The sequence below is a fragment of the Arachis stenosperma genome, chromosome 1 (genome assembly GCF_014773155.1).
Source record: "Arachis stenosperma cultivar V10309 chromosome 1, arast.V10309.gnm1.PFL2, whole genome shotgun sequence".
NCBI classification, from domain to species: Eukaryota; Viridiplantae; Streptophyta; class Magnoliopsida; order Fabales; family Fabaceae; genus Arachis; species Arachis stenosperma.
In genome coordinates, this window is record NC_080377.1 from 99,871 (window position 1) to 124,648 (window position 24,778).

At 31.0% G+C, this 24,778-nt stretch overlaps 2 protein-coding genes across 2 annotated transcripts; one reads left to right on the forward strand and one right to left on the reverse strand.

Annotated features, from left to right (window-relative positions):
- Positions 1 to 5,888: 5,888 nt before the first annotated feature.
- LOC130964429 (uncharacterized) lies at positions 5,889 to 8,513 on the reverse strand. The gene is made up of 4 exons (XM_057889879.1): positions 6,671 to 8,513; positions 6,361 to 6,565; positions 6,131 to 6,270; positions 5,889 to 6,046 (listed from the first exon to the last, which is right to left on the reverse strand). The coding sequence occupies exons 1-4, from the start codon at positions 8,511 to 8,513 to the stop codon at positions 5,889 to 5,891; spliced, it is 2,346 nt and encodes a 781-aa protein (XP_057745862.1).
- A 12,307-nt stretch (positions 8,514 to 20,820) lies between these two features.
- LOC130974880 (uncharacterized) lies at positions 20,821 to 21,436 on the forward strand. The gene has a single exon (XM_057899741.1). The coding sequence runs from the start codon at positions 20,822 to 20,824 to the stop codon at positions 21,212 to 21,214; it is 393 nt and encodes a 130-aa protein (XP_057755724.1). The 5' UTR covers position 20,821; the 3' UTR covers positions 21,215 to 21,436.
- Positions 21,437 to 24,778: the final 3,342 nt, after the last annotated feature.

Below are 24,778 nucleotides of genomic sequence, written 5' to 3' on the forward strand. Positions count from 1 at the left end.
ACTGTCTGGATCACAAATTCTTGTGGTAGGGACTAATATGCTTTTGACTTGACTTTTCTTCAGCTTTCTTAACATGATCTTTTGTGCATAGCCAATGATGTTTAATGTGTGCACGTGGACAGATCTTGTGCAGGGAATGATTAACTCCTTCTATTTAAAAAATAACAAATATAGAAAATCAATCTTTTCATAATACAAAAAATAAGCCACCACTTAATTTTGTACTTTTATTTGTATTTTAATTATAAATATATATAAATTGTATAATTGTATAATAACAAATATTTTTTGTGACCATTGAAAAAAAATTTACTGACAATTGTATAATGTCACTAAAATCTTTTAGATAAAATATAAAATGACTAATATTTAATTACTGATAAATATATTAGTGACTATTTTTATTGCTGTTAAAAAAATATTAATACTAAAAATAATTTTTATAGTAGTGTATAAAACACAATAACAACAGAAGACAACAGTAACATAACTGAATCAATAAATAAACTACACATCTTTTTTTTTTAAGATTGAAATCATAAATTTTATTAGGATTTTACCCTCTTATTTTTTTTTTTACTCCTATTATTGTGATTAATTGTTGTTGTGTTGCTAGTGGCGATGCTGCTGCTGCTATGGTTAGTGGTTGTTGATGATGAGATTGTTGGTGTTAGTGTTGGAGATGAAGATGATATACAGAAGGATAAATTTTAATCTTATAAAAGTTTAATAGTTGGTTGTATAAATTAATCGTTCACTAAATATTTACTTCATTTGTCAAATAAAGCATATTATCATTGGGAATTATTTTGTCATTCGTATTTTTTAAAATTTTATTTTATTAAAATTGTAACATTTTAGGGTTCAAAATAATTATTTACTCAAAATAACCAAACCTAGCATTATCTATAAAAATTTTATAAAATAATGTTAATTTTTTTTTTCTTAAATGAGAGATAAATATGGTTTTCTTTTAAAAGTTTCGTTCTATATCTTTACGTTGCAACATGAAAATTATTGTGAATACTTAGGGATATAGATCGTATTCGTTAATGTAATACCAGTGTAATGAATATCTTCTTATGTGAATATATATATATATATATATATATATATATATATATATATATATATATACCAATACTATTACGGTTGCAAATTGCATTTTAAAACCTTGGATATCATCATTGGACAAGTGTGCAACTAGCTAGTAAGTGTATCATTCACACATACATGATGAGCTCGTGTGCAATGTCAACCACATAGAAAACTTTTTATATAAATCATGGGAAAAGATGCACGAAGATATATCACCAATGCCGCCAAATCTTAATGTCTCCAATTAGCCAATAAAAAATACAACAAAAAAGGTAAAACAGTAAACAACCTGATATCATTTTCATTTAATTATTAATTCATTAGTCTATTTAAATAAAAATATTTAAGATTTAAAATTTATTTTATATATGGAGTAATTTATTGACTAACAATTAATTTTTTAATAAAATACTAATCTATAACAAATTATTAGTTTTTAATTTATTAGACTACATTAAAAGATACTCTGATCTATAACAAAAAAATAACTTGTTAACCAAATCTTTATATACAAGTCAAACACAAAAATACAAAAGGCTTATAAGAATCTCTCTCTTTCTCTAATTAACTTTTGAACTGCATGCGCTGTGCAATCATTCAACCCATATTTAGTTTCCAAATATATACTACTTGATATTTGATACTATATTTAGAGTATCCCTTAGACAGATGTGCTTCACTTATGTTTGTCGAGCAAAGAAAATTATAAAAATATTCCTAGGATTGAACAGACACCATTCACTTTTAGTATAATTAATATAATATAATACAATTCTAAGTGGAGGGAATGTACTGGAGAATCTCCTTCTTTTCTGCAGGGTCCATGTTAATTGATGCCATATATGTTGGACATAAATATTCTTAATTTTTTTGTTATCATAACTACTCGACCATTCGTACCTGTTTATATTACTTTGCCTTTTATGTCTAATGCCTATTATTCTTAGTTACTTTTTAAAAAAGCTCATCAGATTATATTTAAAACATTGTACTTGTGGTTGAAAATGCTAATTAGGGATCTTGACTTTTATAAATGATTTTCTATATATGTCTTGTTGTTTTTAATGTAAGTAAATTGCAGTGAAATTAAAGTTTTGAATACTATATTTTTAAAAAAAAAGTAAATCACGCCAGAAATAAATCACATCAAGTTCGTTGTTGCGATTTAAAACCAAGACGTGAATCTCCCTTATCCAATGCAATTTAAGTTCATCTTTAATTAAAAGAAAAAAAAGCTTAAATCGCACCATGGCATGTGTGTTTATAAAAAATAAATAAATAAATAACATAAATTCACCACCAGGTGGGAATGCGATTCAAGAACAAATTGACTTTAGTGAAGTTACACCATGCTTATTCAATTTAGTTTATTTCACTTAGCAGTTTCGCACCATTAAGCTTGAACACGCAGGTGAAAAATACAAACTTTTCATCAGAAATACATCTTGTGAATTTTGGAGGATTTACACCAAATGTAGCGTCTTGAGGAACTGAAGGGAGTTATAGTTGGAAAACTTTGAAAGACATATTTGCCTCATTTGTAGTATATAACGATATAAATGTTCAGTAGGAAAATGAGGCAGCTCTAGGTGATGATCTATACTTAAGGCAATTTTGAAACTTTGATTAACGTGTCACAAATATTGCATAGGAAGTATAATTTGAGATGAGGAGGATGAGTAGGAGCCAATGAATATTCTATATATTCAACGATATTATGATTCTAACCCTTTCCTTATGTGGCTATTAGGTAGTTATGGTAGTCACTACACATATCTCTAGCTAGTATAAATACTCAAGCATATATAGCACCTAGTGTAATCAATCTAATACAATCTCAACTTACTCCGTCATCTTATCCGTCTCTCTACCTCTCTCTCAAGCCTAACAGAAAGAAACTTAATAATATGATTTAATAACTAAATAGCTTGGATGTTTCTAATAAGAGATTTGATAAAATCACCCCTAAAGACAAGATATTTTACATGTATGAATTAGACCTGTAAAATGTAATTTTCCAACATTTACAAAGTGAGACAACTCCCAAAATATCAATTATAAATATCAAAGTTTGGTTATATATAAGAGCATTATTTTAAAGTAATGTATATATGTCTCTAGCAAAAGAATTTTATAATAAATAGCTGTGAAATATTGGAGTCTAGTAAAACATTTTTTTATAAGAAGAGTGGGTTCTACAAAAGAACTTCTGGGTTGGACTAGATCAGTAGATCCTATGAATTATGAATAGTTATTCATCACCTTACCATTTTGATAGGAAAAGAACAAAAGAGTAGAGGATAAGTCACACAGACTTAGTAAGGGTATATGAACATAACAACAAGAGAAAAGAAAATAATAATAATAATAATAATAATAATAATAATAAATGAATTAAGTTTTGAAAATACGTAGCAGATTTGGGAAATCGAATAAACATCATGCCACAAAAATATAAATCATTTATTTAGCTTCTATATTTGTACTAAGTAATTAAATAAATGAAAAATCGACCTATCAGTTATTTATAATAAACACTATTATATTTCTTTGTTGTAACAAGCTAGCTAATTTTCTCCACTTATTATCTTAGCTTTAGTAGGAGGATTTTTTCATATATTTATTATTTATAAATTAGTTTTATTTTTTAAATTTGTATTCAATAACTCGTTAATAAATGAAACTTTCACCTGTTGATATTTATAATAATTTCGAATGTTTCACTTTATTTGGTGGCGTAATGCTAAGAAGATAAAAGAAATAGTCAGAAGTTATCTTATTTAGCATTCGTTAATTATCACAATAATTAATAAATATTAAATAAGGCTAGTTATGATTATTTTTGATTAATTTTCTTTAATTACTAAATATTTCTAATAATTATTTAAATTTAGATTTTGAAATTTAAAAATTAAGTTTAGTAGTTAAATTTATTTACAATACATATTCTCTACACCCAAACCCTAATACATCCATCACCTTCCATTTGTTACTTACACTCATTCTGCACCTCATAGTCCCCCTCTCTTTTCACTCCCGAAGCAGCGCCATCTTCCTTTTGCGGTCAGCGACATCCCACCCTCCTAGAGTAGCGTCGCGTCGCCCCCCTCCGTCGTTGGAGCCTCACCGGCCACCGCAAATATAACCCTTTCCTTTTTCTTATGTAACCGTGCTGCCGACGTTGTTGCAAACTCCAGCCGATGTCGATGCTGCTGTTTGAATTAACCGTGTGAGTATGGGAGATGTAACGTACGCCTGCTTAAAGATAATATCAAATCAGACACTCAATTGCATAATTTTGATTCTCACTCATGTCTCCTCATCTGTTTAAGTTTTTTTTTTCTATTTTTTGTTTCTCCAGTTTTATGGTTACATCAAATCGTAAGACTCATGTATCAAATTATACATTTTTTAAATAAAAATTAAATTATTGGATGATCATAATTGTTTTTTCTGTTTTTTCATCATCTTCTTCTATTTTAATGGTCAATTTAGGATGGTTATTTTAATTTTTATGTAGATGATTATTTCGATTGGATTAGGTTTAGTTATATATAATTAAAATATATTAGATGTTCAATTCATTAGGTATGCGGATGATTATTTTCATCCTTAAGTGGATGGTTATTTTTACTAAGGGTGAGTAGCGTGTGGCAAATCAAGAAACGATAGTGAAATGGGATGATTATTGATGATGGTGAGGTGGCCGTCGGTTAAAAAAAAAGTATTAGAGTGATGAAATACTTTAGTAAATTAGAATTTTATTTGATTATTTTTTTAAAATAACTAATTAGATTTTTTAAAATTTTTAAATTTAAAATTAAAAAATTTAAAATTTAAAATTTGATGTAAAATAACTGAATAAAAATTTTTAATTTATTATTTATCTCTATTAGACTAAATAACCAATTACTTATACACATTATCAAAATTTTTTATTAACTTTCTAGCAAAACTTTTTTATTTATTCTCTTCGCTATAAAAAACAGTGTCATGTTGTTACTTCTCTTTCCTACAGCAAACGAAATTTGTCATTTGTTCCTTTTATTATGGCAAACCAATACTCAATAATCAAATTTAATTTTTTCTGACAACTAACATCAACGCAAGGCTTAATATTTTTTTATGGAACTAGCAATTGTTATAATTCATCTCACATACAATCCAACTAAACCATCATCGTATCAAATAAAGAGAGGCTACAAAATAATTTAAGAAGGATGATTAATTCTACGCTACCAATTATATAATGAAGTAAAATTTAAACAAGTACTAAGCAATAACAATACGTTAGTTTTTTCGAAAAGAAAATTAACTTTTAAAGATATTGCTATACAAAATATCTACTGATAATAATAATAAATCAGTCTAACTATTTTTTAATATATACGATATTTAATCTTATAAAAACCGGCATATATGTAAATATACTAGGGTTTTTGCTCCCATTTCTAGTGAGCGCGTATTTTTAAAATACAAATATGTAAGGTTCTGAAAACCGAATCGGTCATCGAACTGCTCTAAGTACTGATTTATTGGTTTATAGGTTCAATTGGTTTGACCGTGATTGAACCATAAAAACTGTTTTATAATAAAATAATAATTAAAATATAAATAAGCACATGAAAATATAATTATAGTCTAATCTAAACTTTAAAATATCATTCAAATTAAAAGTACTACATAAACCAAATGTTATAATCTCATTCAAATACAAATTCAAAGTTCAAAAGTCCTCAAACAACCAATCAAACCCAACATAGCATCATCAAAATGATCCAAGTTTGTCATCAATCATCAAAATCCTCCATAATTTGCTGCAGATTTGCCTCATTGATTTCATCACCTTCATTTTCACTACTTGGACCAGAAAAAGCAAGTGGTGCAGCATAAAATCTACTAGTACTACCACCACCACCACCTTGATCTAAATCAGCATCAATCTCATCTAAGAAAATATAACACATTATCAATAAATTAAAGATAAAAGCTATTGTAATTTATTGTCTGATCAATAAACTATAATACTCACGAAGCAAGTCTTCAATATTATTTGGAAGATCAGGCTCTTTTTCAAAAACCTCTTCCGTCACCCAAAAATCAACCTTATCAATAGTTTCAATATCGATTGGATCATATTGCGACTTTTGCTTTCTTTTTTTTCTTTCATTCCTAACAAATTAAATACAATAGATGATAAGCCTAGTATATTAGCTATACAAAATTTAATGATATGAAATGAAAGGATGAAATATAGATTACCTGGATTTAAGACGCAAATTATATGTAACATACACAATATCACTTAGCCTATCATGCTCCAATCTATTCCTTCTTGTTGTATGAATTTGATCAAAAAGACTCCAATTCCTTTCACACCCTGAAGAAGCAGATGCTTGGCTAAGAATGCGAACTGCAATTTTTTGTAAACATGGAGCAGAACTACCAAACAACCTCCACCATTCATCTACAAATTACAATCCCATATCTCAAGTATTAGTTATCAAATTAAGGAAACCAAAACATAAAATAAGTAAATAACTAAAGCATATTATCAAACAGATATTAGTACCAGGTTGAAGTTTTTTTGCAGCTGGAATAGCTTCAGGCCTATCAAAGCTTTCCTTTCGATCTCTATATAAGTGTATTTCTTTCATTGCCTCAACTGAATCTAAATTATTAACCTTGCAATGCAATGTAACAAGATCAAGTAAAGCTCGCATGACATCAGGTGATTCTCTATAATTTTCAGAAAAAAAGCACTCAGGATTCAAGAAATAGGCTGCTGCGTGAAGATTTTTTTTCAAATGTTTGTCCCATCTTGAGTTGATAATCTCTGTGTAAGGTTGATATGCACTCTTCCTATGCTTGAACATTTCTTTGATTCCATTTTCTGACCTCAGCATACCTTCATAAACAATTCCCAATGATGGTTTATCATCGGCATCTACAAACCTCATCAATTTAATCAACGGACTCACAATTTGGCATACAGTAAAACAATCATCCCAAAATTTATTGTCTAGGATAATTGCACTCACAGCTCTACCATTAGCACTCCTTCCTAATTTGTGTCCGGTAAAGTGTGTATCAACAACCAATTGTTGTAATTCCGATTTGCGCTCAAAGATACTCATCAATGTGAGGAAGACAGTGGCAAAACGAGTTGGACCTGGACGAACAATCTCCTTCCAATTTTCTTTTTGTCTTAGCCAGGACAAGAACACCGTATGATTATATACAAACACAGTAATCTTTGAAGCACGTGTTGCAAGGCTAGAAATATGTGGCATGCTGCTTATATCTTTTAGAATAAGATTCAAGCAATGAGCAGCACAAGGTGACCAGTGAATATTTTCAAATTTCTTACTAATAAGCCTACCAGCAGCAACATAATTCGCAGCATTATCAGTTACTACATGAACAACATTATCAGGTCCAATCCATTCAATCACCTCTAAAAACAAGTCACACAAGCTAGAAGCATTTTTAACCATACTTGAGGCATCAACAGATTTCACAAAGCACAACCCTTTCGAACAATAAACCAAAAAATTAATCAACGTTCTTTGCCTTTGATCTGTCCAACCATCAGCCATGAGAGTACATCCAGTTTCTTTCCAAGTAGACCTATAGCTATCAACAACCATTTGACACTCCCTCTTGAGATCGGCTAATAAGTTAACCCTTAAAGAGTCATAAGAAGGACCTATATAACCAGGCCCATAGCCAGCTACACCATCCAACATATCTTGAAAAAAAGGTGACATAACCGCATTGAAGGGAATCCTACAATCCAAAAGCCATCTAGCCACTCGCTTATCAACTTCATGAAGCGCCTCTTTGTTATGAAACACGCTTTTCAGACTTCGTTGACTACCCGGAGTTGTTCTTGGTGCAAACATAGGAGGAATAATGGTTTTTGCTTTCTTTTTTGGATCGCCTCCAACAACCTCCTTAGTTGGTAACTGACTCGGAGTTTGTTGTTCCTCTTGTGCTATTGCTTCATCAATTGCATCCTCACACTCATCGGTACCCTCTTCATTGAAACTTACTTTCCTTTTACTAGTTTTACTTTTCTGAATCTCTTTCAATAAGCCTTCCATTTGTTTTTCTACATCATACGGGACCTTAGAACACTTCTTAATGTCTCCACCTATCTTCGCCAAATGCTTTTTCATTCTATTAATTCCCCCGCCCCCAAAAGTACTCAGACAAAATAAGCATTGGTAATGCGGTTTTCCATTTATATTCTGTAAAGCAATGTATCTCCAAGCAGGATCAGTTTTCCCCCTAACACTACAAGTTTGTGATTGATTTTCGTTACTCGCGGGAGGAGGAGAACGTTCATTCGAAGCAGAATTATTTTCAGCATTATTATTCCTAGGTAGGTCTTGGTTGATACTTTCTTCCATACCTAAATATTACCAGCAATCCAACCCAATAATCTCAACTCTCAATTTCACAATAAATGAACAAACATCATCCAAAATCCAAAATCAGAGTATACAAAGTTACAAACAAGTACAACATCTCAGGTTCAATAAAATTTTTTGTTTACAAAATTAGAATTCAGTTCATCAGAATCAATGAAATCCCAAAATTATTTCATAACAGTTTTAGAGAGTAGAGACTCAGAGTTCAGTTCATCATAGCACAGTTCATCAGAATCAATGAAATCAGAAAATAAATTCAGAACAGTTTCAGAATCAAAATCAGAGTTCAGTTCATCAGTTCAGTTCATCATAGCACAGTTCATCAGAATCAATGAAATCAAAAAATAAATTCAGAACAGTTTCAGAATCAAAATCAGAGTTCAGTTCATCAGTTCAGTTCATCAGAATCAATGAAATCACAAAATAAACTCATAACAGTTTCAGTTTTCAGAGCACAGTTTCATCAGAATCGGATTGCATCAGAGCACAGTTTCATCAGAATGGGATTGCATCACAAAATCATGTTCATAACCTAATTAAAAATTACCTGGAAATGAGGAAATCTGTTGCTTTCTCTTAGAGCTTGAAGGACAACGCTTCAATGCTTCAACGCTTCTCTACTGCTTTCTCAGAGGCAGAGTGCGACAGCGGTGACATGCGAAGTGGCTGAGGGCGTGAGTGCGACGGCGGTGAGGGCGTGAGTGGGATGGCGGTGACTGCGTCGAGGGCCTCCTGCTCCTGGAGTCTGGAGTTGACAACTGGGTGGTGAGTGCAGTGAGGAGAAAGTGGAGGCTGGAGGAACGAGGAGGAAGTGGAGGCTGGAGGAACGAGGAGGAAGTGGAGCTGTGGAGGAACGAGGAGGAAGTCTGGACTGGAAGTGTAAACTCGCGAAGGAGAAAAGGAATTAGGGTTAGGTTCCCTCAACAGCACAAAACGGCGCCGTTTTGCTGCAATATTAAAAAATCGGCCAGGTTCGGGTTCGGTTCGACCGATCGGTAACCGACCGGTTCATCGGTTCAAGTCCGGTTTTCAAACACTGCGGTTTTTGTTATCACCCGAACCGTAACAATGACCGGTTCATGGTTCGACCGGCCGGTTCGAATCGGTTTTCAGAACATTGCAAATATGTGCTCTCATGTACATTTCAATTTTACGCCGAAACTAATTTTATTTTATATTAAGATAAAATTAAAAGATTATTTTTTAATTAGTTAATATTAATTAATTTTTATTTTAAAATTTTTTAAATTTTAATTTTTAAAAGATTAAAATTTAAAATTTAAAATTTAAAATTTAAAATTTAAAATGTAAAAATTTAAAATTTAAAATAAAAGAAAATATTTTTAAAAATTAGTTAATATTAGCTGAAAAAAATAATTGAATGCGTAGTTGCCATTGGGTTCAATGGACTTCACTAAGATGAAAATTATTTTATCTAAATATTTTTATCTATAGTGAAAAACAAAAGGAAATTAACCTTGGCATACTATTAAAATAGTTATACATACACTAGGGGTCTGCTACACATACAAGCAAAAAAGGTTTACAAGCCTTACAAGTTAGCCCAACTCAATAACTTGTCTACGCGCATTAACTCCCTTTGAATGGAGCATCAACCCACGCGCGTCATTCAAACGGTTACTCTTCGGAATAATCGCTCGTCATGGTTAACTCTTCCTCTTCTCCTTCAAAGAAAACACAAACCACAAAGTTTCGAGCAACATTCCAAACTGAAGAGACATTTGAACTCGTCGCGAATAATAGCAGAAACCATCAACAAAATATTATTCAAGGTACGTTATTGTTTTACTCATCTTGTACATTTTTCACATTTCTGTTTCTGATTTCGAAATCGAAGAACTATGTTTTACTGTTCTTCTATGTTCTTCTAGGTTTTATTGATCTTCTTGTTCTAAATCTCATATCACTGTTTTTACTATTCTTCTTATTCTAGGTTTTACTCTTCTTATAAGTTCCTCTAGGTTTTACTGTTCTTCAAAGTGGTTCTAGGTTTTACTGTTCTTCTTGTTCTAGTTCTTCTCGTAACTGATTTTTCGTTGTATATTGCTTAATTTATTGGGTGTATATGGAGTAATTTGTATGGGTGTATATAGTTGATTGTTGGGTGTATATAGCGTAATGTGTTGGGTGTATATGGTTGATTGTTGGGTGTATACGGCGTAATTTGTTGGGTGTATATTCCTGAACCCATATCATGTAATATAATCAACTGTTGCAACTGTTCTAATATTACTTGTCCTTAGGTGTATATTGCTTAACATTGTAATATTGCTAGAGCTTGTATATTTATCGTTGTTTGAATCAATTGAACATCATTTTGAACTGATCTCATTAAATACTTATAAAATCGGTTTGCGTGTATGTGGTTGATCTATGGGTGTATCTGACTGATCTATGGGTGTATTTTTCATTGCAGTAAAAATGGAAGACAAAAACCAAGCTGAAAAAAATGTAAGAACAAATATATGTCTTCGATCAAATCAGTTTTTCATAATAGAAATATATCTAACTCTAATTTTGCTTTGTTTACAGCAAATCAAGGACCTAAAGTGTGCAACCCATCTGTTGAGTGAGAAATTCAGAAATATGAGCGAGGAGAAGTGATGCAATAAGACTGTCCAGGCCATCCTCATTGTTATTGAGTCCATTTTGTCTGATAGATTCTAATGATATTGTCACTGATTAATGTAACTGTTATATACTCTTGTAAGAAATTGAACACATGGTGTAAATATATTTGATCCAATTATAAGTAAATTTTTTTTCCATAATTAAACTCTCTCTGGTGTATTCAAAATGACTGATTTACAGGTAATATAATATGAAGTGGTGATCCAGATATATTGGAACCCATATATGAAGGTCTGCATAGAGATCTGCATAATACATCCAAACGCAGACTATAAATACACCCGATAAAAAATTAAATTTACACCTCTGTTGCAGATTTTAACAAGTCATTTTTGTTTACAAGTTTTACAAGTTGGGCCTAACACGCGCGTTACAGGAGAAGAAGCAGAAGAAGATGGGCCTAATACGCGCGTTACAGAAGAAGAAGAAGAAGCAGAAGAAGAAGAAGAAGAAGAAGAAGAAGAAGAAGAAGAAGAAGAAGAAGAAGAAGAAACGTGAATATAAATGACTTGTATGATTTGTATGGAAAAACGTTCTCTCTTTGCCTTCGATCTCCTTCTGTTTTTTTTTATTTTTATGGTTTCTGAAATCAAGCTTTGAAATTGTTTTGAAGATGATGGAACTTCAGAAATACACCCGAACGATTACAAAAATACACCCAAACGATTATAGAAATACATCCAAAGGATTACAGAAATACACCCAAACAGTTACAGAAATAAACCAAACGATTACAGAAATACACCCAAAGGATTACAGAAATACACCCAAAGGATTTAAGAAATACACCCAAAGGATTTAAGAAATACACTCAATATAGGGAGAGACAGTATATTTCTTCTTGAAATCAATACACCCAAAGAATTATAGAAATACACCCAGACAGTTACAGAAATAAACCAAACAATTACAGAAATACACCCAAAGGATTTACAGAAATACACCCAAAGAATTATAGAAATACACCCAAAGGATTACAAAAATACACCCAAAGAATTTAAGAAATACACCCAAAATTCGTTAAAGTACACCTTATGCATAATTCAGAACTCTCTCTCTTTTTTCTCCTCATCTTCTGCTGCTACTTCTTTTTCTTCAAAAACGATTTCAGAACTAGATGTCAAAAAACAATGGAAACCGAGAATAACGAAGAAAGAAAATAAAGAGAAAAGCACGTAAATGAAGAAGAAGAACAGGAAGAGGAAGAAGAACGTGTAGCAAGAAGAAGAAGAAGGAGGAGAAAGAGAAGGCAAGAAACGTACCTTGAATAATGTTTCTTCGTTTTTTCTGATGATTTTGATGAAGGATAAAGAGAAAACGAAAAAAGGAGAAGAAATTTCAATAAAAAAAGAGGGAGGAAGAGAAGAAAAAGAGACACAGAGAAAGAAGAAGAAGAAGAAGAGGAGGAAGAGGAAGAGGAAGAAGAAGAGGAAGAGGAAGCACGGAGAAAGAAGAAGAAGAAAAAGAGGCACAAAAAAAAACGTGAAACGCGTGAATATAGCGCGTGTAAGTGACGTAGGAGTTGCAGCACGTTTTGGTGGATTAGGCGTTAATGAACTTGTAATAATTACAAGCCCTAATCGATTGTATACTGAGCTTTTCTCTTATTGATATATACATATTAATATATAATTAGAGATTTATAAAAAAATAAAAGTATATTTTTAATAATAAACGGCATTCAAGTCTCCTTTATTAAAAAAATTTACCCAAAAAAAATTAAGGATCAAAGAATTTCCTGCTATTATGAATAATATTATATATTGTTTTCCTAAAATCATGTGAAAAATAAATTATTAAATATATTTTTAGTATTATACATTGAAAGGTCTCATTCAATAAATTTGTTATCAGCAAATAGACTATTCAGCATGGATTTTCAAATATGAGAATATATTTGTAGAACTTTATTAATCACATTTAAATATCTAAATGTAACTATTTAACCTTTTTATACTTGTATATATATATATATATGTTACTTTGAAACAAAATTATATAAAGTGAGAATAATTGTAAAGTTGAAATTTGAGAAACCTGTTGTGATATGGATGACCACGTAGACTCACCTTCTCAATATTGAAGGAATCATTCTCAAGAGAGAATGGATTTAATGAAGGTTGAAAAGTGATGACCATTTGTGTGTATAAATAGGAGTAGCATCCATCTGAATAAACACACAGCAATACAAGCTAATATATTCCCTCTCTCTCTTTCTTATAAAGTATTTAGTTTCTTTTCTATTACTACACACAACCAAATAATAAGAGATCGATTCTCTTTTATGTTGCAAACAAATACCCTTCTCCTTATATTACTATTACAATTCTTTCTCTTCTTTTATTTTATAAGTATTTTAAATTCTATTTTTTATTACTCTTTACATATAATATTAATAGCAATATTAACCATCTTTATTATATTGAGATAATATCAAATGCAAATATCTCTCTCTTTATTTTTAATACTTTTTCTTATCTTTGTATATATATACACAATACAACATATAATATTATTATATATATATATAATAATTATTGAGCTAATTATATTAATAATAGAGTCTTCTATTTATACATCTTTATTTTATATATCATTTATTTTACAACACGTTATCAGCACGAGACTCTGATCAAATCTTTAGGAAGACTCAGGTAATATTTTCATTATGTCGAAGCTCTCTCATCTCGAATTCAATGCTCTTGATATATCTGGAAACAATTATTTATCATGGATATTAGATGCTGAAATCCATCTTGATTCAATGGATCTTGGAGATACCATTAAGGCTGAAAATAATGCATCCCAGAAGGATAAAGCTAAAGCCATGATTTTTCTCCGTCGTCATCTTGACGAAGGATTGAAAAATGAATATCTCACATTAAAAGATCCTGCAGATCTTTGGAAAGACCTTGAAGAAAGGTATAATCATCAGAAAACGGTAATACTTCCTCAGGCCCGATATGAATGGACGCATTTGCGTTTACAAGATTTTAAATCTATAAATGAATATAATTCTGCAATGTTTCGAATCACCTCACGAATGAAATTGTGTGGGGAAAAAATAACTGATCATGATATGTTGGAGAAAACTTTCTCAACCTTCCATGCCTCGAATGTGCTCCTGCAGCAGCAGTATCGAGAAAAAGGGTTTAAAAAATATTCTGAGTTAATTTCTTGCCTTCTTGTTGCCGAACGCAACAATGAGTTGTTATTGAAAAATCATGAAGCGCGCCCAGCTGGCGCCGCCCCATTTCCTGAAGTAAATGCGGCAAATCATTACCCCAGAAGAGGTAAATTGCAAGCTTTTAATAACAAGAAAAATTATGGAAGAAAAAAGAATTATGTTCAAAAGAGAGGATCTCACCAGAAGTGGGATAAAGAAAGGAATATCGGGCAGAATAAATCAACAGAGGAGAAGTGTTTCCGTTGTGGTGGAAAGGGCCATTGGTCTCGTACCTGTCGTACCCCAAGGCACCTAGTCGATCTTTACCAGGCATCTTTGAAAAAGAACGACAAAGGAAAGGAAACAAATTTTGTTTCAAATGATGCTGAGAACTCCACCACTCATTATGATGTATCTGATTTCTTTGAGGATCCTGAAGGGAATATTGGTCATTTGATCAATGATGGAATAGTTTAATATGTGAGATTGTGAAGTATTTATGTAAATAAAAGAACTTATTGTTAAGTTTTATTTTCTATGTATTTAAGTTTCAAATGTGATGTACATAAATAATGAAATATTAATGTTTATGAATTTTGAAATTATTAAATGTGTCAAATTTTAAAATAAAATTTTAGTATATGACATTATTTTATGTACAATGTTTCTTAGAAAAATAATTCTGATCAAGTATTCAATTTAACTGTGCATACTACTCATTTTATTATTTGTTTTTGAAGAGAATGGCAAGGATATGTAATGAAGATGTATGCCTTGCGGGTAGTGCAAGTTCGCACACTATTCTCAAAAGTGATATATATTTTACCCATCTTGTGCCAAAAGAGGAATATGTTAATACTATTATTGGCTCAGGCAATGTGATAGAAGGCTCCGGAAGAGCTATAATTTTGTTTCCTGGAGGAACAAAATTTATAATAAATAATGCACTGTTGTCTACCAAGTCTCGAAGAAACTTGTTGAGTTTTAAAGATATTCGCCAAAATGGATATCATATTGAGACTATGAATGAGGGAAATCATGAGTATTTATGTATCACAACTCATGATTCAAATAAGAAAGTTATATTAGAAAAATTACCCTCACTTTCATCTGGGTTGTATTATACCAAGATTAGTGCAATTGAATCACATGCCATTGTAAACCAGAAGTTTACTAACTCAAATGAGTTCATAACTTGGCACGACCGATTGGGTCATCCGGGAACAACCATGATGAGAAGGATTATTGAAAACTCTCATGGACATTCACTAAAGGACCAGAAGATTCTTAAAACTAGTGAATTTTGTTGTGCTGCATGTTCTCAGGGAAAGTTAATTTTAAGGCCATCACCAGTAAAGATTGGATTTGAGTCTCCTGAATTCCTAGAAAGGATTCAAGGTGATATATGTGGACCTATTCATCCACCATGTAGATCTTTTAGATATTTTATGGTCCTAATAGACGCATCTTCGAGATGGTCACATGTGTGCTTATTATCTTCTCGCAACCTGGCGTTTGCGAGATTATTGGCTCAAATTATTCGATTAAAAGCACAATTTCCAGAAAATCCAATTAAAGCAATTCGTCTTGATAATGCTGGTGAATTTACTTCCCAAGCTTTTGATGCTTATTGTATGGCTAATGGAATAAGTGTTGAACATCCAGTAGCTTATGTTCACACACAAAATGGGTTAGCAGAATCACTTATTAAGCGTCTCCAATTAATCGCTAGACCCTTGCTTATGAGAACAAATCTCCCAACCTCGGTTTGGGGGCATGCTATTTTACATGCCGCAGCACTTATTCGTTTGAGGCCAACGAGTTATCATCAATTCTCTCCTATGCAATTAGCTTTTGGCCAGCAGCCAAATGTTTCTCATTTAAGAATATTTGGGTGTGCAATATATGTTCCCATTGCACCACCTAATCGCACTAAAATGAGACCTCAAAGAAAATTGGGAATATATGTTGGATATGATTCTCCCTCTATAGTGAGGTATCTTGAGATACAAACCGGAGATGTGTTTAAAGCTCGGTTTGCGGATTGTCATTTTGATGAATCAAAATTTCCAACATTAGGGGGAGAGAATAAGCTTCCTGAAAAGGAACTTAATTGGAATGCATCATCGTTGATGCATTTAGATCCTCGATTAGGGCAATGTGAACTAGAAGTTCAAAAGATTATACATTTGCAAAGAATAGCAAATGAATTGCCTGATGCATTTTCCGATACGAAGAGGATAACCAAATCTTATATACCAGCGGAAAATGCCTCAATTCGAATTGACGTCCCAGTAGGACAAGTAGCCACTGAACCAAATTCACGCCAGAAGCGTGGCAGGGTGGAAAATGCCCCAATTCGAATTGATGTCCCAGTAGGACAAATAGCCACAGAAGCAAATACACGCCAGAAGCGTGGCAGGTCTATCGGTTCCAAAGATAAAAATCCTCGAAAGAGAAAAGAGGTAAATACGATTCCTGTTGAAAAAGACATAGTAAAGACACCGGCAGTTGTCCAAAATTCTGATATAACGCCAGAAGACGTTCAGGTACCTGAAAATTGTGAAAATGATGAGATCTCAATAAATTATGTCTTTACAGGAGAAAAATGGGACCGAAATAAGACAATTGTCAATGAAATATTTGCATATAATGTGGCATTAGATATCATGCATGAAAGTAAGGATCTTGAGCCAAGATCAGTTGAAGAATGTCGACGAAGAAATGATTGGCCAAAATGGGAAGCAGCCATGAAGGCTGAATTAGACTCACTTGCAAAACGTGAAGTCTTTGGACCTGTAGTCCGTACACCTGAAGATGTAAAACCTGTTGGATATAAGTGGGTATTTGTGAGAAAACAAAATGAGAAAAATGAAGTTGTGCGCTATAAAGCCCGACTTGTGGCACAAGGTTTTTCACAAAGGCCCGGTATAGATTATGAAGAAACGTATTCCCCCGTAGTGGATGCGATAACATTACGTTATTTGGTCAGTTTATCTGCATATCATAAACTGCATATGCATTTAATGGATGTGGTAACAGCCTATTTGTACGGCTCATTAGATCGGGATATCTATATGAAAGTCCCTGAAGGACTAAAGATATCTAAACCATCCAATGAATATTCGCAAGGGTTGTACTCAGTCAAATTGCAAAGATCTTTATATGGTCTAAAGCAATCTGGACGAATGTGGTATAATCGTCTTACTGAGTATCTGGCCAAAAACGGATTCAAGAATGATGATATCTGCCCATGTGTTTTCATAAAGAAAACTACATCTGGGTTCATTATAATTGCTGTGTACGTTGATGATTTAAATATCATTGGGACTCCTGAAGAGATTCCAACAATTATAAAAACTCTAAAAGAAGAGTTTGAGATGAAAGATCTTGGAAAAACTAAGTTTTGTCTCGGCTTGCAGATCGAGCATATAAAAGGTGGGATCTTTATTCATCAAACAACATACACAGAAAGGATCTTGAAAAGATTTTATATGGATAAGTCACATCCATTAAGTACACCAATGATCGTAAGATCTTTGGATGTGAAAAAGGATCAATTCCGTCCTAAAGAAGAAAATGAAGATATCCTTGGTCCTGAAGTACCATATCTTAGTGCCATTGGAGCGCTAATGTATCTTGCTAATAATACGCGACCTAACATATCATTCGCGGTGAATTTATTAGCAAGGTATAGTTCATCTCCAACCAGAAGACATTGGAGTGGAATCAAACAAATTTTTCAATATCTTCATGGAACGGTTGATATGGGATTGTTTTATCCCTATGGATCCAAGTCACAACTAGTTGGCTATGCAGATGCCGGATACTTGTCTGATCCACATAAAGGGAGATCTCAAACAGGATACCTGTTCACATATGGTGGTACAGCTATATCTTGGAGGTCCACGAAACAGACGATTGCTGCAACATCCTCTAATCATGCTGAAATACTGGCGATTCATGAAGCTAGTCGCGAGTGTTTTTTGTTGAGGAGTCTGATTCAATATATTCTATTATCATGTGGACTGATTGACCATAAGATAGCTCCAATTGTCCTGTTTGAAGATAATACAGCATGCATTGCTCAACTTAAAGGTGGATACATCAAAGGTGATAGAACAAAGCATATTTCTCCCAAATTCTTTTTCACTCATGATCTTCAAAATCAAGGGACAATTGATATCCAACAGATCCGCTCAAGTGATAATCTGGCAGATTTATTTACAAAGTCACTCTCAAAATCCTCCTTTGAAAGATTGGTACATGAGATTGGGATGCGCCAATTTCGAGACATTAAATGATGTCGGCATGAGGGGGAGACTGTACTCTTTTTCCCTTGGTCAGGTTTTTTCCCATTGGGTTTTTCTTGACAAGGTTTTTAATGAGGCAGTCCCCATCACAAAGGATATTGTACTCTTTTTCCTTCACTAAGGTTTTTCCCACAGGGTTTTCTTTAGTAAGGTTTTAATGAGGCAATAACCCTAAATGGTCATCCAAGGGGGAGTGTTGTGATATGGATGACCACGTAGAATCACCTTCTCAATATTGAAGGAATCATTCTCAAGAGAGAATGGATTTAATGAAGGTTGAAAAGTGATGACCATTTGTGTGTATAAATAGGAGTAGCATCCATCTGAATAAACACACAGCAATACAAGCTAATATATTCCCTCTCTCTCTTTCTTATAAAGTATTTAGTTTCTTTTCTATTACTACACACAACCAAATAATAAGAGATCGATTCTCTTTTATGTTGCAAACAAATACCCTTCTCCTTATATTACTATTACAATTCTTTCTCTTCTTTTATTTTATAAGTATTTTAAATTCTATTTTTTATTACTCTTTACATATAATATTAATAGCAATATTAACCATCTTTATTATATTGAGATAATATCAAATGCAAATATCTCTCTCTTTATTTTTAATATTTTTTTTATTTTTGTATATATATACACAATACAACATATAATATTATTATATATATATAATAATTATTGAGCTAATAATATTAATAATAGAGTCTTCTATTTATACATCTTTATTTTATATATCATTTATTTTACAACAAAACCGATATTTTTGAGTAATTTTAGTAGGATTCACACTTATTTTATCAGTTAATGACTGACACCAACCTAGCTAGCTAGCATGGACAAACTAATATACATACATACATTACGCGTGTGGGTGTGTATATATATTGTGTGTTAGTTCTCTCTCTCGAGAGTGAGATTAATGGAATCATAAGTTATTTAATTTGATATATATAAATTATAAAAGGTCCACATTTGTAGAGCATGAGTGCTCAACACATTTAGTCATCAAATGACATTATTAGTAGTTAGAATATATATTAGGCTATTTTTTATTAGGGGGAGGGAGGGAGGGAGATGTAAGCAATATATATATATATATATATATATATATATATATATATATGTGTGTGTGTGTTTTGTTTAGGGTTTTAACATGGCATATATAGACAAATTTACTAAGATCATATATACTAAAGGGAAATCGACTTGGGTTGCTCGAGTGGTCAGCTCACTCGTCCGCTTAAGCAAGTGTCGGGAGTTCGAATTCCGCCTTGTGCATGCAGCAATCCATTGGTCAGCGGCAGACCCTTAAATAGAGCTCAGATCTGCGACGGATTAATCCTTAACCTGTCGGGTTGGGGGATATCGTTTGAGTAAACAAAATATATATATATATATACACTAAAGGGAAAAAATACAGTTATAATAAAAGCAACTGTTCTAAAAGTTTAACCTATAATTGAAGTTGAAACAGACTATAATAAGAAAAACATAGCAATTTTCCTTGATAAATTGATTTTGCTTATTATTTGCCATTGTTTATAAGAACAGAAGTTTTTTATTTACTTGTGTTAAGAAAACCTTTCTTTTTTTTCCCGGGGGGAGGGGGGGGGGGGGAGACATAGGGAATGAGAAAGTTATTATCTTGTTTTCAATTGTTAAATATTTATATATATAACCTTTAAGTTTAGAAAATGTGTATGTGACTCGTTTTTCTGAACTCATTAAAACAATAATAGAGATCATATTTATAACGAGAGTCGCATTTCATCGAGTAATAAATTTTAAGTAAATATTCTAAAAAAAAAAGAACAAATGTATTTGAAACTGTAAATTTTTATTTTTTGGTATTTACACACGTTATATATATATTGAGTTTATATTGATATAATATATTCTTACATCCATGATTGCTTAATATATTCATATAAAAGATCCATTAAAATAAGAATATAAGAGTATATAGCTTTAATTTATTAGAAACATTTGAAGCTAGCCCTTTTCCTCAGCATATTATAAATACATCATCATCCCTTCTAACATTCATATCATAATCCCCTCTCATTCTTCTCATTCATATCATAAGTCCCTAGATCTGTGTTTCTTTATTTTCAAAACAACAACTACCCTATTTTTCTTCTACTATGGGAAAATGTCAGGCCATGCACAAATATGTTGGTGTTTTTCTTGCACTTCTTGTTGCTTTCAACCATACCCATCTAACTCAAGGAAGGAAGATCATAAAACCATTGAACACAAACAACATTACTCTTGATCATGATTCAAGCAGCGTTGGCGATTCCGGCAAAAAATCAATGGTGGTATTATTGGAGAGTTTAGAAGCTAAGAAAGTTTCTGTGAATGGTGTTGGGCCAGGTCCAAGTCCTGGTGCTGGTCACAGAAAAACTGACGGAAAAGATAACGTTATGAAATCAATGGGGGCGGTAGTAGTAGTAGTTAAGAATAATCAAGATGTTAAAGATTCTATTAATGGGGTTGGTCCAGGTCATAGTCCTGGTGTAGGGCACAAAAATTAAACCCAAATTCGAAAGAAAAAAAAAAGGATAAATAGTTAAATTATTTAGTCGTGGTTCGAGGCTTGGAAAGGATGGCACGTGCCTTCCACATGCATGTCTGGGTTCGAGATTGGAGGTGTGTTTTAGTGCATGTAAGATAATTTGTTACCTAGTATTTTGTATTTTCTTTAAGCAGTAGCAAATGGTTTTTCTCATTGACGTTGCTCTTCATCCTATATCTCATATATATAATCCTCCTCAATGTTTCTTTCAAATAAAAATGGTAGCATTTGTTGATGTATTTAATAGAAGGTGAAAACTCAATGATAGCTGATAATGAATAAATAATTTGATTGATTTAACTAAATTTTTATCTAATAATTTTTAATTATCAACTTTATGTAAAGTTAACTTCGTGTGAATTTTTATTTTATAGAATTATATTAATGTTGGGCTGATGATTAAGTAATGCACATTGAATGATATAATATCGAATAAAAAAACTCTCCATTTTAAGAAGAAAGCAATTTTATTTAATAATTTTAGCAAGTAATTCATGCATTTTTTGTGTGTCTAGTAATTCAATGCATTTAGTTTAGTAGTTTGGTGTTTAATTATTAATAAAAAATAAAAAATTATATTAACTCTAATATTTTTTTAATTATTATATATAAATAATGTTCTCTAATGATTAGAATATTTTAGTAACTTTACAATAGAACTATTAATGCCAGACGATGTATATATTACTCTAGTAATTAGTAGATCATCTTCTAAATAGTTGGTAAAATTAATTATTTTAAATTAAACTCAGATAATCGAAGATTAATCTTTTATTTTATTATTTTATTAATTTTTTTTATTTTAAAAGATATAAATTCAATTAAAATTATTCCATTCTATTATCATAATTTTGTAACATTACAAAAACAAATAACTTTTTGTAATAAAAAATTAATTTGTTAAAAAAAATAAAAAATTTAAAAATTGTCATTATTTTTGTAAGAAATCATAATTTCTTGTGTTACAAAATTTTGCAAGCATCGCCAAAAAAAAAAAAACATCAGTTGCTTCTGGACATAGATCCAAGCTTCCAAAGGAAATGAAAAAAGTGAAGAGGGGAAGAGAGACTCCGTTTACCAATGTCGACCTCACTACCAGTTTGGAAGTGCCATGCATGGAGCACCTCCACAAAAGTTGGTAGCGCCAAGCTCGCCCGTTACTTCGAGAACCTGTCACCGGAGTCACCACCGTACCAGCTCCTTTGCTTACACAAAGAGAACTTCGTACAGCAGGGTGGAGGCGATCGATGAGGGAGCAGAGAGACAAAAGTTAGAGAGATTAGAAGATTGGACTAAGGATTTATTTTTAATAAAATTGCTGAAATAGAATGTAGATGAAATTACAAAAAAAAAAAAAAAAGCACAAACAAAATTGTTGGAAGAAGGAAGCGTAGACGAACAGCTTAAAAAAGTGCAGACATAATTGTTAAAATAAAATGTATATTTATTTTTGAAAATTATGGCCATGAATGATCTATTCTATAAATGGTAATTATTTTATGTTAGAACAGGGTAATTAAGATTAAAGTAAAATTTTTACTTGGTAGAATGTAATAAGATTGGTTGAATCTTAAGTTAAATTAAAAAATTGATTATTTATTTTAGAAGAAAATTAAAAAAAAAGCATGATGATTGTTTACTAAAAAATATAGTTTATATATATTTTTTAAGAAAAATATCATAGTTTTAATACCATAATAAAATTGTGAAAGAATGAAAAAAAAAATAAAATTTTTTTATTGTGTATGATATAAAAAATAATGCTACCTATACTAAATTGATTATAAAATTTAAAATAGTTAAAACATTTAAATTCTCTAGATAATTCTATTAGAAAAAAATAAGTATAATAAATTTTTAAAAGATAAAATAGCATAAAGATAAAATAAAAATAAACAATTTAATAATTCTCATTATTGAATTTATTTAAGAGATATTAGGGGTTTTGTCTTTATTTTATTAATTTTCTTACTTTAGAAGTGTAATCTGAGTTAAAGAGATGATGAGATCATATAGCAATAATAGCTATCAATGCAAATATGAGAAATAAAAATATTTAAGAAATAAAAAAATAAATTTAAAATTATTTTAAAGTTGTGGTATTTTGTATCAAATTTCTTAAGAAATTAGAATAATTGAATAATTTTAAATATAATAATATATAATTATAAATATTATATGTAAAACTAAAATGTTAAATTAAGTAGTATATAAGGAATAAGAAAATTCAATTGATAACAAACGAGAGAGCATTTTTAAAAAAAAAAAATATGTATCCATAGCTCTCATGCAGGACAAGTTAAATGATGAAATACTATAATATATAGAAGAAAATTAAATACTAATAAAACTTTTACATATATAACATCATCATTTATTAGAAGACTTTTTTACTATAACTATTTGTCAAAAGGTGTTAGAAACCAATTAATGCTAATATTAGTTATTAACTATGAAATACAGATGGTTTTTTGATTTGTCATATTTTTGTATTAAATATATTTTAGATATAATATACATTGATATTTATTTAATACACATATTTTTGTATTTAATGATGTCTTAATAAAAATTTTTTTTTTTTAATATACTTGCACCTAAATACTATCACATATCAATATGTTCAGTATTATTCTTAATATATATTTTTAACTAATTTCAGTTAATATTTTTTAAATTATTTATATTTAATTTAAATTTAAACTTTAAATTATAAATACTTAATCTTAAATTCTAAATTATCAACTTTAAATTTTAAATCTTAAGAAAACAAAATTAAAAAAACGAACTAATATTAATTAACTAATTAAAAATTATTTTCCTATAATTCTATACTTTTTCATATATATATATATATATATATATATATATATATATATATATTATCGGTTGATTTTTTTTTTTTTTTTGAAAAGAGAGGGGAGGGGGAGGGTTTGTGGTCGTTTAATTCAAGCAGCCGCAAATCTCAAACTGAATCTTGAATAAAACTATGTAGTAGCCTTGTTCGTAGGCTAGATTCCTTAGTGGTAGGAGGTTCGTTTAAAAAATAGTAATGCATTGGTGATGATCACTTAATTTATTTATTCAAAAGGGGTCAAGTGCAACGACAAAAGGAATCAAAAGAACACAAGAAACAATGTGCATCAACAAATAAATCACATATATACAGCACTGGGCATTCTATTGCATTGGTCAAACCCCCCACCACCACGTGCGCACCGCTTTTCCTTAGTCAGTTTTTGCTTAGTTGCTATTAAGACAACATGGTGGAAGTTGAACACCCAAGCTTCCTCTGCATTTGCATTTTTTTTTTAATTTTTTCCGTGCGAATATGCCAACGCTGATTCTTTCTATTGCAACTTTTCTTTCACTTGAATCGTATATTTAAAGACTTCCTCTAGGTATTCAGATTTATGGACGGATCCAAAAATATTATCATAGAGTCAATAATATAATTGAAAAATAGGACAATGATATGAGCATTTTACACAAAGATGTTTTGACAAAGAATCGAGTCTTAAGT